Source organism: Toxotes jaculatrix, chromosome 24 (genome assembly GCF_017976425.1).
Source record: "Toxotes jaculatrix isolate fToxJac2 chromosome 24, fToxJac2.pri, whole genome shotgun sequence".
NCBI lineage: Eukaryota > Metazoa > Chordata > Actinopteri > Toxotidae > Toxotes > Toxotes jaculatrix.
Genome location: NC_054417.1, coordinates 5,634,178 through 5,649,629, shown reverse-complemented (window position 1 = coordinate 5,649,629; position 15,452 = coordinate 5,634,178). Strand labels below are relative to the sequence as shown.

Genomic DNA, 15,452 nt, shown 5'->3' with positions numbered 1-15,452 from the left:
AGCTCTTTGTTCTGTGGCTTTTTCTTCAACCGAAATGTTCACCTCCAGCTGCAGGCAGTAAGCATATATGATCGTATGTTTATATTAGAACAACATTTTCTAATCCTGCCCAGTGAGAGCACAGTTCTCTCTGCTAACCACTGTGTTTAACATGCCCGTCCTTCCCCAGAGCTGTTGGAGGACAGTGGAACCGAGCAGGAGTCGGAGGAGGAGCTCGGCGGCTCGCGCTCCTCTCTGGAGCGTCAGGGTCACCGTGGTAACACCACCGTGCACGTCTGCTGGCATCGCAACACCAGCGTGTCCATGGTGGACTTTAGTGTTGCTGTGGAGGTACCACACTGTGTGCTTTGTGTCTCTGAATTGTCGTCTCTCTCTCAACATCACACTCCTGTTTTTCCTTTCAAGTCTTGTAGCTGTGGAGTCCAGTGGCCTGTTGTTGTCCTGTGTCTGTCCTGGTCTTCTTCTCCACAATCAAAGGACCATTGACCTAATGTCCTTTGTCTTACTTTTCTTCTTATGTCTGTTTACTTCCTTTCTTTCTTCTGCTCCACCATCTTCATCCATGTCTTCCATCCTATGTCTTTCTCTGTCTATTTCCACCTCTGTCCATTCACACTGCCATGGCTAGAGGACAGTAGTCTGGCCAGTGAGTTGACGAGGCCCCTCAGCAGACATCAGGGGGCCGTGTCTCTCTCTGTGGTTTGCTGGTACAGAACACACAGCCTGTCCTTTAATGACACCTGCTGGAGGAGAGAGGTACTGCAGCAGCCACAACTGCTGAGAACCAAATGATCCCTGGAAGAAAATTTCCCTTAACATACATGATAAACTCTCTCATACATAAAGAACCTAATTTCTCTGAACACAAACTTTTTGTTGCACAAAACTACTGGATTTTGAATCCCTGCTTTCTACCAAACTTTAATAACCCAAAATGAACAATACAGATTGTGCCATGGCTCCTCAAATGTTTATGGATGTGCACAAGTAGAAAATTAGTCGGAGCTCGTCTTAAAACTATAATGAAATCAGTGACATTGTTTCATTTGATTGAGTCATGTGTGTCTTTTATTTTATTTATTATTTTATATATTTTGATTTATTTTTACTGGTTTTCTTTCTCTCCTCCTCTGTGTTTCCAGAACCAGCTGTCGGGGAACCTGCTGAGGAAGTTTAAGAACAGTAACGGCTGGCAGAAACTCTGGGTGGTCTTCACCAACTTCAGCCTCTTCTTCTACAAGTCACATCAGGTTAGATACACAAGAACTTATTGAAAATTATGCATTAATTAATGTGGTTGGGGGATTAGACTGACAAGTTTAGTTTTCTTCTGGTTTAAGAATATAGCTGTGGTTTGTCAGTTAAGTTAAATAAGAGAAGGTTGTATAAAGTAGGTTAAGGTCTTGGTAAATAAGGGATTAATGAGTGGTGACAAAGTTCAAGCAAGTATGAACATGTTGGATTCAGCTGTTGCTAAAGAGCAGTACAGACAAATGAATGAGGAAGATGAAAGAGGTTTTTCTGCTCTCTGGTTCGTCTGCCTGCAGGACGACTACCCTCTGGCCAGCCTCCCTCTGCTGGGCTACTCTGTCACCGTCCCGTCTGAGTCAGAGAACATCCACAAAGATTACGTCTTCAAGCTCCACTTTAAATCCCACGTCTACTACTTCAGATCAGAGAGCGAGTACACCTTTGAAAGGTACAGTTTACCCTGCATCATATCCAGACTTTGTTTTGTTCTCAGCTGGAAGAGTAATGTGGGACATTTGAATATGTAAAATTAATGATACCAGAGGAACAACAGAAATTTTAGGGGAAATATTCTGGTGTATATATGATTAAAGACAGGATTTTCAATCTGTCTATGTTTGCTAACTTTATTTCAGATGTATACACTAGAATATGTGTAACATATCATAGCAGCGGTTTACCAAACACAAATATGCAATTAACTGGCTTTTACAATAATAGAATTTGGTAGTTATGGTTGTAAAAATGCTGGATTTACTTGATTTAAATCCCCAACTGACTTAGTCTTTTGTGTTTAATTTTTCTCATCTCCAGATGGATGGAGGTGATCCGCAGCGCCACCTGCTCCTCCAGCCACTCCCTGCCCAGCACCAGGAAAGACCTTTACTGATGGACCTGCTCCTTCCTCCTCATTGCTCTGACACTCGCCTTGGTTAAGAGCTGGAGTTCAGACGGCACAGACACCAGAAAAGACTCTTATTATAGACATCCTGTTGCACACAGCAGGCACTCAAACCGACACTAATTAATACCTCTGAATAGTTGATTCACAGCCTTCACACGTGCGCACACACACACACACACACACATCGCTCAGAGGTCTTCCCACTTCACCTCCTGTTATTATTCACTTTCTGCACCACTAGTGTCTGATTAGAGGCTGGGATGGAAGTCGTCCACAATGTACATGTTTTCCTGACCAACTGTTTATTTTTGACTTTATGTTTGTGCCACTGAGTGATGTTCACATGCACACACACACACACACACACACACACACACACACACACACACACACAGATTTCATGTTCACACTAACAACATCCCTGTTTACATTAAGGAGGATTTTATCTTTACCATAAATCTGATTCAGATACTTGGGATTTGGGCCACTGAAGCATGAGTGTGTGCACCACTTAGTATTACTTTGTCAATTTAGAATATTTCCTCTGTGATTCTAAATATTCCTGTAAGATGGCACACCCGTTACAGTTTTAAACATGTATATAAACAAGCTTGAATAAGAACTAAACCAGGATTTAATAGACTGTACGTGAAAATCTGTGTGTGCATGTGAACACACTCATGGTGAGTATTTTTTGTCTGTATGACAATCTTTAATTAATTTTATGAATTAAATGTGATGCCAGTTTGGACACGATTAGAAAACATACATCTCTTCCTTTTTGTAAGGCGACTTTTTGTACAGTACTTTAATACACTGTGAAATGTCCTTCTCTCATTATTTGTCTTCTTTTGTCTTGTTTTCCTGTAAGTTTTGTTTTGTGTTGTGTTGAAAGGACATGGCTTCAAAACTGCTTCCGACGCCAACAGAGATTTAATTGCCAAAAACCCTCTCTTCTGTATTCTTCCAGTTTTCTGGATTTTACTATTTTAAATAAAGATGAGAAAAGATTGTGTTCATAAGAAAACAGTGAGACAACCCAGAAACTGAAGTCTTTTGTTTTTATCTGGTTTACATGGTTACACAGGCCCTGACGGGATTAGAACACAACATAAAGGAAAAGCATGAAAAAACGATGCAGAAAAAGGATTTGAAAGAAAAAAAGTCAAATGATAAATCGAAGCAAAATTTAGCTGAGTTATCCTCAGTTTTATTTACTACATATTTCATAGGAGAAACTGGACAGAAGTATGATGAATGCCCTCTGAAATTGAATTTACAGTGCAACATTTCACCACGTGTGAAGCCGTTTCAAGTACTTCAAATGAGACAATTCAGAGACCTGAAAGGAATGACATACTGAGACCAAAGAAATTATTATCAACAACGTAACACATTTAAATGTCAGCAAACGAGACCATTTAGACTTATTCCTTTAAAAAAAAAAACTAATCAGTTCTAATATATTGCATTAAGAAGGCTGATTTTAAAGATACAGTACATACTGAAGAATTACACTACAACGTGCTTTCTGGTTTGATTTTACGCCATAGTTGGTCTAAAATCATGAAAATAAAGACAGCTGTGTTTAGACAAGGCTCTGAGGTAAACAGGAGACAAACATCCATGTGAATGCACCAGCGAGCTCCATCAGTCTCGTGCTTCTCTGGTCACATACTCGAGCCCATGATCTCCATGTGAGTCATAGCTCTCATAGCTGGGCAGCGAGGGCCAGTCTGGCTGGTACGTTGTCGTGCTGTACACAAACGCCTCCGTGATGTTTCCCGGTGACAGCGTCTCCTCTCCCTCTGTCTGCCCCACCCACTCCTTCACCTCCAGCTTGGCCAGAGTCCTCTGGTACATGGTGGGGACGCTTTCAAAGTCGTCCAGGAAATTCAGCATCTTGTCGTCCACTTTGTAGATCTCTCCGTGGACTCTGTGACCCTGGCCGGGGATGTTGAGGAGGAAAGGGATGTTGTACTTGCCGGCGATCACTAGTGGGTATTTCTCAGAGGTGAAAGCTGAGCCGAGGAACTCTGCCTTTCCATTGGTGCTGTTAAACATACGGAAGTAGTTTGGCTGCCCTTTCTTCAGGGTGCCATAGACAAAGACACGACTCATGTGGATGCAGGAGTGCAACTTTAGCGTAAAACAAACACTGTTCGATTCTTTGCAACCTGGTCAATGTCTACAGCCTTACCTTTAACACTCCAGCCTGGTTCTTCCGTGCTCGGTGGCCTTCACTGCTGATAGGCTGTTACCGGTGACGTGTAGCCAATCAGATTGTGCTGTGGGCGGGAAGAGCGGTGACTATCAAAATAAAACAGGAAACGATGAGTAGATGAATGATACCATGAAAAAGAAGCTACACGCAGAGCAAACTGATGATGGTGAATACTCAATATTTGCACACATGCAGCATCACTGTCAGATGTCTCCACATCTGGACCAATTATGGCCCTCAGGCAGAAAATCTTTCTGGCTGTGGAAGTATATGGACCAGACTCAGGCCTAGGATCCAGGCATGTATTCAGCCAGAAGCTGTCACCAGAAAATTAATGCTATTTGGGAGAAGCAGGGCAGGACATGACAGTAGCCCCCCCACTAGGGATGGTGCCCAACTTCCCAGGCTGGCCAGGATGGGGTTGGTGGAAGTCTGAATGAGGTCTGGAGCCACAGTATTGCTGGTGGAGATCCACAATCTCTCCTCAGAACCGCACACCTCCCAGGTGGACTGGGAATAAACTGACTCTCACCACAGCAGCATGGAACGTGGGGTTAACCCTTAAGGATCTGGGGCACTTGAGCTGCACAACCACTGGACTGATCACCTTGGAGACAGGGAGCGGGGACCCACAAACTGGAGACCCAACTTGATGGTACATTTGTATGTGACCACAACAACTACTACAACTGCTCCCTCTGGTAATTAGTTACCAGAGGGCTGTAAACTAAAGGGAAGGAAACAAACTAATATTCAATAATTAATCATATAATAAAAGGGAGATTTGACTGCTGGCTCCATTAAAGCACACTTAACAAAACAGAAATGTTACAAGGCCATTCAACAATAATAACATCAGGAGCAGAGAAAAACATGATGAAGAATTACACTAAAGGATTTAAGCTTCATTCTTGAGTTCAGCACCTCTTTAATACTCAGGGTAAATTGGAGCCAAAAGGACAACAGCCTCATTACTGTCCATTCAGTCAGTTTCAGTGCCCACACTGAATCCCAGTAAACAAATAAAAATGATTACTGTAGCATTATGAGAGCAGCAGATAGATCTCATAAAAATTAAGCAGAAGTCATCCCAGGGGGAGATAATGTTTCCTCAGACAGATTCTGTTTAAGGACACACATTCTTCATCCGGCCTCACTGCTCTGACTGCAGACCACCTGTGAGTGCTTGTTGAAATGAACTGGGACAATAACTCAGCCCAGGAATTAAAGTGCATCCATCTTGGCCTTAACAGACACTTGACATTCAGTCTAACAGCAAAAACAGCCTACAGACTCAGTCCAGGTAAGTTAGAAATGTTTAATATACCTTTCACTTTGGTGGAAAGAGGGAGAATCATTGACTCTGGTGAAGCAATAAGGAAAGGTTTGTCTTTAAAAAATAAACACTGCCTCCGAGGCTGTGGTGCCTCTCACGCTCTTTTTGTCTCTTGCTTTCTGTTCAAGTCGTTTCCCTTTAGTAATATGAAAGAAACAACAGCTACAGAGACTAATATCTCAAAGATTGGCATGTTCACGCATTATGCACTTTCATTTCTTGACACTTACAGATATATGCATTTGCAGTTATGGGGCTGTTTTACCCATACATTTTTTTCCCTTTCCATTGCCCATAATTCAGTAATTTCTCTTTTTTCATCCTCTTTCTAGAAAATAGATGTTGTATAGATTGCCGGATACGCATTTCATGTACATTACATATTTGTATATTTGTATATTTGAAAATATTTTTATATTTTATATACTAGAGAGACAACAACTGCCGGCAAAAAATTCCTTGTATGTGTTTGCGTACTTGGCGATTAAACCTGATTCTGATTCTGATTCTGATGAAGACCAGATATGAACTGCTTCCTGCTTCTCCCTGTGCTTTTCTTCAAATGTTGTCACAAACAAATTTATTTCAATACATTGTTTATGTTGGTTCTCTTGACAGAGCTGAAAAGGTGAAGGAAACAAATATTTACTACTGATTGGGATGAGTGAGATTTAAATAACTCTTTATAACTGCTTTTTTTTTTTGCAAGGGGTCACAAGACAAACTGGATGGACACCACTGGTTTAACCACTGGTTTAATCTTAATGTGTTGTATTCTATATGTTCATCATATTTCTGTATGTAAACTGTACTTCAGTACAACAGCTGTGTAAATATACCCAGATTGGTTCAATCTGAAAGACGCTGTGATTACGCAGGATGACGCAAGCACGTCCGCAGCCTAGCAGCAGAAAAGACGGCGTAAACAAAGCGGAGAGCTACAAGATGAGCTAGCGCCAAGTGGCTAATGTTTTGTGGGTAAATTAGCTGTATCGGGCCATTTAAGATAGCCTCTATTATTGTATTGGTGAGCACAGCTTCCGTTCATATGGTAACGGGCTTATCCAGGTGCTGAGACTGGAACTAAACGAGTTAACGAGGTACCGTTATCGCTAGCTAAATTAGCTTCAGCTAACCTTAGGTAACGGGACACGGATTTGGTGTTTCTGCAAATCGATGTTATCTGAAAGAACCTTTATCGATAACACATGGTGACAGCCACTTGATTCAATTTTAAAAGCTGCCAACGCTGACGCTATCATGACTTAGCTCGCTATGTAGCTGATTTAGGTTCATAGTCAATCTGCTGGCTGAACAGACCACTTGATTGCAGTCACCTGGACCCAGACTGCAATGTTTAGCCTGATGGCGAATTGCTGCAACTGGCTAAAACGTTGGCGAGAGCCCGCTAGGTGAGTGATGTGACACTGAAAGCTAAACTTTTAAAACAAATCAAACAGCTGAAATCAATTTGTTTCATTAGTGTGCAATGATGAGATAGAGCTGACTTGATGTTGTCAGTCTCTTTCCACTCGTTCATAACAATTTATTATTAACCATTGTGACTTTTTTTTACACAACATATTAAAGAATGATGAATTTGCATTCTGCCTATATTTAAATTTTTTTTTTGACAATTACAGCAAAACAAATGCAAAGACACTACTTAGTTGGACATGTTTTAAAGGGCATTAGATGCACACTGCAGACATGCCTCTTGTGAGGATGAAAATCCTTTTGTTTTGTGTAAAATAATGTGTGTCATCATCTGCTGCTTATCTGGGTCCAGGCCCAGGTTGCGGAGGCAACTGCCACCCAGTCCACAATGCACCGATGTCCTACGGCACCTCCCACAGGTGGTGAGCCCATGGGAGGTTGTGCCGTCCAGAGTGCGACTCAAACCCACAACCCTGAGAGATTGAGTCTCATGCTCGACCAACTGAGCTAACCGGGCGGCCAAAATAATGTGTGTTAAATGCTAATATCAAATGAATGATGTGCCTAATCAGCAGCTATTTTATAACTGATAAACTGTTCTGTTCTAGCTTCTCTAATTTTGAGGATGTGTTGATTTTCTGTTCAATTTAATTTTAGATGAAACATCTTAAGGTTTTAGCTTGTTGGTCGAGCAAAATAAGACATTTAATGCTGAATCCTTGGGCTTTTGGAAAATGCAAGGAGGACCCGCAAAATCTAGCTGACAGTGTTTAACTCACGTGGCACCTATGAGGCATCTGATCCTTTGGACTTAGTCAGAAATCCTCCCCTAATCCCACAGCCAGGTCTGTTCAGACGTGGTCTCTTCCTTTTGGCTTGATGCTGTGAGGAGTCTGTAGCAGCGAGGACAGAGGGTTATGAGGTAGTGGACATGGCGAAGACAGTGTCTCACCTTTTGGAGGTTTACATCAAGAGTCTGCCCTGATGAAGGCCAGTTGGCTTCAGAGGACGGTTAGATGGATTGTGCGGTTGATGTCTTTTCGACGCAAGTGTCAAAGTTAAGTATCCAGACAGGAGACAAAGACGGGTGTGTTTATGTGTATGATTCAGCTGCTTCTTAGTTTCTGGCAGTTTTCTCTTTTTCAAGGTGCTGAATTTCATTCTCTGAAGGATCCATTCAAGAAGTGGCTTCAGATTCTCAAATATTATTGTGAGAGCTGTTGTGTTAAACATTAAATTATTTCTTTTATTTTGGACAGCTTAGTCAGGGCTAAATGGAGACAAATTATGGTGCAAATCTTGCATTGCTTTCAGAAAAGTTTGTCGCACTTGCATATTAAGTTTCCCTGTAAGATAACTGGACAAGGAGAAACTCGGCTGTACCTGTTGTTGCTGCCCAGGTGTGCGTGCCTCATACCTGCAGAGATTACACAGAGTGCATCTGTTGTTTTGTTTCTTGTGTTTCTATCAGGAATGTTTTTCAAACACTAACTTGATATTGTCAGTATATTGTATTTTGATTTTGTGTCTTGGTTAATTTGTGTAAGCTGACCACGTGACTGTTGCTGACTCACTCAGTCAGCTGTGCAGATCTCTGATTGCGTTGGTCATTCAGATTATTAACTGGCTTATCTGTGCCCCCAAATGCGTCATGAAAGCTAATGCCAGGCCGATGCTTTAGCTTGGATGCTGTAAAATTGCATGCAGGGCACCATGGGTGACAGATGCCCCACTTCTGGACATATGTATTCATTTTTCCTGTTTCTTATCTTACAGGAAAGTGACTCTGGTGATGGTGGGACTGGATAATGCAGGAAAAACAGCCACAGTACGAGGAATCCAAGGAGGTGAGGGCCTTTTGTTATAGACGTTAATAATGTATGTGTGTAGTGTTCAGTGTTTTGCACATTTTCTTGTTTTTCTCTCCACCTTGTTTACTCTGAATAAACTGCCTCATCTTCTCCTCTGTTTAGAATGTGCTATCATGTATATTTTACGTTGAATCTGACTGCTTGCAGTTATGAAAGCCTCCCTGCTTTCATAGTTTATCACTGCTAATACATTTTTAAATGTTTGAGCATAATAAGTTGTTTCACAAAGTCTGAGTTAAAAGGTTTTATTGACCTTATGGCATGCATTCTCTCTGTTTATGTCTACGCATTACTGATTTTCCTTTGCTGTCTTTCCTTTGTTGTCTTTTCCCCTCAGAGAATCCCAATGATGTGGCTCCAACAGTAGGTTTTTCCAAGGTTGACCTGAAGCAGGGCAAGTTCGAGGTGACCATCTTTGACCTTGGTGGCGGGAAGAGAATCCGGGGCATCTGGAAGAACTACTACTCGGAGTCACATGGTGTGGTGTTTGTGGTGGACTCCAGCGATGTCCAGCGGATCCAGGAGACGCGGGAGACCATGGCCGAGGTCCTTCAGCACCCGCGCATCGCAGGCAAACCTGTGCTAGTGTGAGTGTGCGAGTCACCCAAGGAAATGATGCTTTGGCACAGACATAAAAATGCTAAAATTAAATATTCAAAATGTGGGGAAAGGCGTGAAGGGATTAAAAAAATAAACAGGCTGACTTGACACAGAGGGCAAGTTGTAAAAGAGGAGGAGATTACTGAGAAGTCGCCGGATCAAAAAATCCTTGGTTCAGTTTGTTGCTGAATTACTGTCCTTGCAACTACTTAACCTTTCTCTTCAGTGAGGGAGTTGGTTGAAGCTGAAGCTAGTCTAACCTCACAAGAGAGGGAGTGCAATGTTCTTTCTATTTATTTATGTAGCTTTTTCTCCAAAACAACACTCACTAATATCTTTTTTATTCTTCTTTCAGACTTGCTAACAAACAGGACCAGGAGGGAGCGCTGGCTGAAGCAGACATCATTGAGAACCTCTCTTTAGAGAAGCTTGTTAACGAGAACAAGTGTCTCTGTCAGATCGTAAGTGTTTGTGCACCTGTTGTGAGATGACAGTTGAGTGACATTAAGGGCGTTTGGTCTAACTGTAGCTTTACCCATATATAGACAAAAAAGCACAGCCTTTAGAGAACAGTTTATAGTGTGTAAGATAGCAAGTAGTTTGAAGGTTGCTTTCATCCAAAGGCTCCCAAAAAACCACAAATGCTTACATTTTTATTCATCCTTTAGTTTTTAATCTCTCGATACATATCCCTTCCTCAGGAGCCATGCTCTGCAGTCCTGGGTTATGGCAAAAAGGTCGACAAGTCCATCAAGAAGGGCCTGAATTGGCTCCTTAGTAACATTGCCAAAGACTATGAGGCCATTACTGAGCGTGTGCAGAAGGACACGGCCGAGCAACGCGCTCAGGAGGAGCAGGACAAGAAGGAGCGGGCAGAGAGAGTACGGCGGATACGAGAAGAGAGGTGAGGACGTGTGATGGATGGAGGAGAACACAGGGACCATAAAAAATAATGAGAATCTGTGGACTGAAAAACACTGTCCTAATAAAAACCTAAACATGACAATGGTTAAACTACGAAGTGGAACGTAGAAAATTCAAAGACAGGATGGACAGATGGAAATGTCTGATGATGATGGAAGTATATTTGCTCTTGCTTTCTTGTACTGAAGTGATTAAAATATACATTAAATATTGTGTTTATTCCAAAAGAGCAAACTCCTTCTCAGTAGTAGAAATACCAATTTGTACTAATGCACAGTGTAATGAAGTTTTGCCACTGAAAGGTTAACATCTTGTTCTGTCCACAGAGAACGACGGGAGCGGGAAGAGGCAGAGCGAGAAGGCAGGCCGATCCAGGAAGAGGAGCCTGATGATGAAAACATGCCCAGCCCCTTCCAGCCAATCAGCAACGTAATCTCTGAGGTGTGTAACTAGTGAGAAGGTGTATGGATCTGTCTGAGATTGTTTAAGACTTCAAGTTGGAGTATTTCAAAGACGTCAGGAGTGATAGCTGTGGCTTTCATGTTCCTTTCAGAACGAGGATAAAGAGAAGGAGGGGAAGAGGCAAAGAGAGCTGCAAGAGGGCAGGACTAATAGCCTGAAGGCAGATGTTGATCAAGAGGAAGAGGAGTACGAGGAGGAAAATGACGAAGAACCAGACGACTTAAGACAAACGTCAGAAAATGCTAGTTCAGGTGAGCGACCACCTCAAAATTTCTAGTTTAGTTTAAAAAAGGAAAAAAAAAAAACTGTGTACAGTTCTATGGCTGGAAATAGTTCTCAAATATGTGCCTGGTTGATTGGATAACACCCCATGATTTCAATCACTTGGCAAAGGGTTCAACAGTTTCATAAAATGTGCACACAAACTTATTAAAACTGAAAAATAAAGATTATCATCTGTCTGGATGTGAGGGCAGCGGGTTTCTCTGAAGAGGCTTCGCTCGCAGCATGTGCTTTGGCTTTGCACCATATGGGAAGAAAGTCTGAGCTTGTTGACAAACAGAAAGCAAGATATTAAATCTGTTTTCACTTTGAAAGCAAATGATTAAACAAACATCCAGGGACTGAAACAAGCATTATAGAGAAATTTCAAGAATAGGAGGAGATATGCCATCAAATTAAGCCACTCTCTGTAATGCAATCTCTTTTTTTCACTACTGGTACTGATAGATAAAGATAATTATACATTCAGAAGATAATTAGCTTATAAATTGAGGGATAAAAAGATTAAACATGCTGAAGTCCAGGGATGGAAAGTGAATACACGACGCAGGAAAAGACTGGATCATTTTTGTTTCAGCTCATATTGAAAAATGTTGCTGCTACTCTGTCTAAAGTCCAGTCCTGGGGTCTTACCTCCAAAATGTCTCTGTACATTCAGCCACAACAGGCGAGCAAAGCAAGAAGAAGACGAGGAAGCTTCACCTGAAGAGGAAGCACCGGGTGGACCCGCTGAGGACAGAGGACGGGCCGGCAGAGAGCCCCACCCCTCCCCCTCCTCCAGGTCAGTCTGTGCATCATTAGGTGCTGCTGTCCTTAAAAGGACTAACGCAGCTTCTCACTGGATCCAGTCCAGTTTCACTCCTACATTCCTGTTCGTACTGTCACATATGAGCTAAATTTAACTGATCACTTTCAGTCGTATCAGAGCTGTGTGAAGTTACCACTGATGCAAACCGAACATTGCTCCTTCACATTAAGGCTTTCCACCTATAAACTAGCATGAGGCTTTTACTGTGAAGCAACTGCAGGAAATGCAATCTTAGCAGAATTCTTTTCCACTGGTACCGTTCTTCAATAGAAATGGTTTTGCAGGAGATATGACAGAAGACGACCACGGTGAGCTGTCAGAATGATGGTGGTTGCTTATGGCTCAGCTATCGTCGAAGACATCAGTGGAGAATTTCTACAACTCATGATGAAATTTTAGCACAGGGATTAAACGATGAAAGGAAGGAGAGATGTTGAATTCTGGATCGTGACTTCTGATACTCACTGTCTAGATATAGACTGTCAGATTCATTGCGTAGCGTTATCATTGTTTCTAATCCTTCTGAGTAACCCGAGTCTCTGATGAGTCGCATTGACTGATATGAAAAAGGAACATGCGCATCACTTCTAACTTTATTTTTCTTCCTGATGAGTTTTCTTTATTTTGTTTTGCTTTTTTTTTTTTAGTGGGATGGGCCACACCCAAAGTTTCTAGGCTGCCAAAACTAGAACCACTGGGGGACTCGAAACATTCTGGTAAAGCTGCCTGTGAAGTCCGGTTATGCTTCATCCCTCACTGCTCCCCACTGTTTAATTTCATGCATCACTTCCTTTTGTTAAATAGCCAAATCAGCCATTAATTTCCTCACTAACCTGGTCTTTGTGTACATTAACCCGTTCATTGTCATGGTGCTGAATCAATGTTTCCTCTATGTGATCTGGATTCATAGCAACACTGCATTAGTTTTTCTGAGGAGTCTCTGGTGGATTTGTTTCACAGCGGCGATGGTAAATTTGTCAGTGTGGTGTTGTAGAGGAAACACTGAACTCTGTCTGCCTTAAGACGTGTGCTGACTGTTAATTAGTATCACAGACCCACATCTCTGTCTTTCTCTTTTGCTGCGTCTCACCAGGCATGTGTTTGAAAGTGTGTGGATGCTTCGTGGTGTCAGACATCTTAATCAACTCAAAGGCTTGTCTGTGCATTCATCCATATTTTTCCTCCAGTTCACATTTCCCATCTACCTCTGTGCAGCGACTGTCATGGCTACCATCTTCCTCGTTTCGCTTATATTTCTGTAGTTAGATGTTTAATTGACAGTGTTTTTATTTCAGGACTTGATGGACTACTAACATAGTCAAACCTTTTTTCCATCCCCTCCACAGAGTTTTACAAGAAGCCCCTCCCGCCTCTTGCGAACAGGCCGCGGCCTAACGGCGACGCTCATGACATCATATTTTAGCCTCTTTTACTGATTGAGGTTGACTCCCGACCAATCACGGCTCTCCCCTTTTGCTTTTCTGTCTCAAGCGAGCGGTGTGTAGACAGCCAAACACACAGACGGCTCCTGACGCAGGAACCGGTGAGCGCGGGAGTGCGACAGACGTGAAACACAGGAGCATCAGGCGAAATGAAGTCATGCTCAGAAGCTGTATTTTGGTTTCACAGATTGACACAGTTCAGTGTGAAGCCGGTTCTGTCTTTGCTCAACAAAAGCACGTGTGGTGCTGAAATCTCTCCGCTACTGTCGACGGAAACTTTATTTTTTATTGTAAATTTTCAGTGTTAGTTTGGATTCCATTTGTCCAACCGAAATGCTTTTAATTGACAAAGAATGTAAATATGTTTACTATAACCTTACACATGTTTATGTCTGTTACTGATTCATATACACAGTGGCATTAACAGTTACCATATTTTATTCATTCAGTTTTGCATCTTCAGCTTTGTAGTGTAAACAAAGGCGCATATGATTTTGTGGATGTACCTGAATATGGGTCAAAAGGAAAAGATCTTAAGCTGTTTTACACGTGATCTTTTTTTAAATCAGAAATATTTCCCTTTTTAAAACAGTGGTGTGAAATGAGGATAAAGTGGAGGCCAAAGCAGGTTGAGTTGTGGATGTAATTAGCTGTACTGTACAAGGAAAAATGTTACACTACATTGCGATTGTTGACTGGTCAGTTTTAGTCATGACTGTGTTCACATTTCACTTAATGATTGTAAAGTTTTTATGGCCATGAAAAGAAAAAGAGTGATTTTTAAAAAATCTCTAATAGGGAACATTGCTCGTGTCTTGCCAGCAGCGTCGTAAAGGATTTTATCTTTTTATTTATTGTTAAAAATGTAAACATATGGAAAATATATTTGTCTACAGGGCTACAGACTTTCTACGCATTCTGCAGTTCACACTGTGTACCCGTTCTTAAAGTGATATTTCTCTTGAGGCAGGAATCAGCCTCAGACTTGCTGCCTCTCAGGTGGCCCTGAGGTGTGAGCCAGCATTGTTGTTGTTCCAGCTTCTCTGACTCTGTCTTCTGCACCAGTTTCCACTTTTGAAAAAAAAAAAAAAAGCTGAAAATAGATAAAATTGCATCTCAAAAGCCACAAACGCAAATTTGTGTGTAGTTGGAACGCTCCTTTGCCCCAGTTAAGTTTTATGTTGGAAGAGTTTGCAGTGGGATGATGAGGGAGAAGGAAGTATCACTACACCGACACCTGGAACGCACAATATTGGGTCAGAGCACATGAGAATATGTGTAGCAAAAGTAAGAACATGAAATATCACTTTAAAACCACACCACTGTATTTCAAAGCTATAGTACAACACTCACTCTCATGTTAATGCTCTAGATGTTTGGAAAAAAAATATTTTTTCTACCCAATTTGAATTTTATAACAGCACAATTAAAGATGTTTTAAATATAATCTGGACTGATAAGACTCATCTGTTTGCAGTATTTCTACATCACACATTGGAACGGTTCTTAGTACACTGAGATAGTCTGACATTTTTCAAAGAAAAACCCAACTTCTACCGAGAATTTGCTGTTGTTTGTACTGTTTATAGTGTGGTATTGGGCTGTTACAGTGACATTAGGAAATCTGTGAAACAACCAGGCTGTACAAGCTGCACTTTCATCACTGACAATAAGAGATGAACGGAAGCGAAACAAGATTTTGAATGAGCAGGTTCATTACACGGCTCTTCAGAGAGAACAAAAGACAAAAATGAATCAAAGCAAGACATCAACAGAGAACAACATCAGAAACTTTGTGTGTGTTTGACAAATCACCGTTAGACTGTGGTAACTGGTTTTGCATTTAAATGAGCTTTGTTTCATGGTTCTGTTAATAACACAACAGTGAAAGTGTGTTCACAGGCCTAGAAA

At 41.6% G+C, this 15,452-nt stretch overlaps 3 protein-coding genes across 7 annotated transcripts in view; 2 read left to right on the top strand and 1 right to left on the bottom strand.

The window, feature by feature from the left end:
* The window catches only part of farp1 (FERM, RhoGEF (ARHGEF) and pleckstrin domain protein 1 (chondrocyte-derived)), a 47,440-nt gene extending 44,934 nt beyond the window's left edge, over nucleotides 1-2,506 (top strand). For all 3 annotated transcript variants that reach the window (XM_041032043.1, XM_041032042.1, XM_041032041.1), the window contains exons 25-28: nucleotides 170-330; nucleotides 1,143-1,250; nucleotides 1,548-1,699; nucleotides 2,065-2,506. In XM_041032043.1, the coding sequence (XP_040887977.1) occupies nucleotides 170-330; nucleotides 1,143-1,250; nucleotides 1,548-1,699; nucleotides 2,065-2,140 (497 nt within the window). In that variant the 3' untranslated portion in view covers nucleotides 2,141-2,506. The remainder of the gene's footprint in view (nucleotides 1-169; nucleotides 331-1,142; nucleotides 1,251-1,547; nucleotides 1,700-2,064) is intronic.
* Nucleotides 2,507-3,202: 696 nt separating this feature from the next.
* On the bottom strand, nucleotides 3,203-4,389 carry LOC121177733 (gamma-glutamylaminecyclotransferase B-like). The gene has a single exon (XM_041032047.1). It carries the CDS (start codon nucleotides 4,274-4,276, stop codon nucleotides 3,806-3,808), a length of 471 nt encoding a protein of 156 aa, XP_040887981.1. The 5' UTR covers nucleotides 4,277-4,389; the 3' UTR covers nucleotides 3,203-3,805.
* A 2,248-nt stretch (nucleotides 4,390-6,637) lies between these two features.
* arl13b (ADP-ribosylation factor-like 13b) lies at nucleotides 6,638-14,988 on the top strand. Of its 3 annotated transcripts, none has more exons than XM_041032045.1 (10): nucleotides 6,638-7,127; nucleotides 8,929-8,999; nucleotides 9,361-9,610; nucleotides 9,979-10,084; nucleotides 10,325-10,527; nucleotides 10,874-10,988; nucleotides 11,101-11,260; nucleotides 11,950-12,072; nucleotides 12,747-12,815; nucleotides 13,591-14,988. In XM_041032045.1, the coding sequence occupies exons 1-10, from the start codon at nucleotides 7,069-7,071 to the stop codon at nucleotides 13,602-13,604; spliced, it is 1,170 nt and encodes a 389-aa protein (XP_040887979.1). In that variant the 5' UTR covers nucleotides 6,638-7,068; the 3' UTR covers nucleotides 13,605-14,988. The 3 variants fall into 3 exon arrangements, with proteins under 3 accessions (XP_040887979.1, XP_040887978.1, XP_040887980.1); XM_041032044.1 differs by having other exon boundaries at nucleotides 13,446-14,988; XM_041032046.1 differs by lacking the exon at nucleotides 12,747-12,815.
* Nucleotides 14,989-15,452: the final 464 nt, after the last annotated feature.

Bases quoted from the DNA above. Each gene is read 5' to 3' on its own strand.
- LOC121177733 (XM_041032047.1), bottom strand. From the start codon at position 4,276: ATGAGTCGTGTCTTTGTCTATGGCACCCTGAAGAAAGGGCAGCCAAAC.
- arl13b (XM_041032044.1), top strand. From the start codon at position 7,069: ATGTTTAGCCTGATGGCGAATTGCTGCAACTGGCTAAAACGTTGGCGA. The intron at 10,085-10,324 runs GTAAGTGTTTGT...TCCCTTCCTCAG, and splicing joins ACAAGTGTCTCTGTCAGATC to GAGCCATGCTCTGCAGTCCT. The intron at 10,989-11,100 runs GTGTGTAACTAG...TGTTCCTTTCAG, and splicing joins TCAGCAACGTAATCTCTGAG to AACGAGGATAAAGAGAAGGA.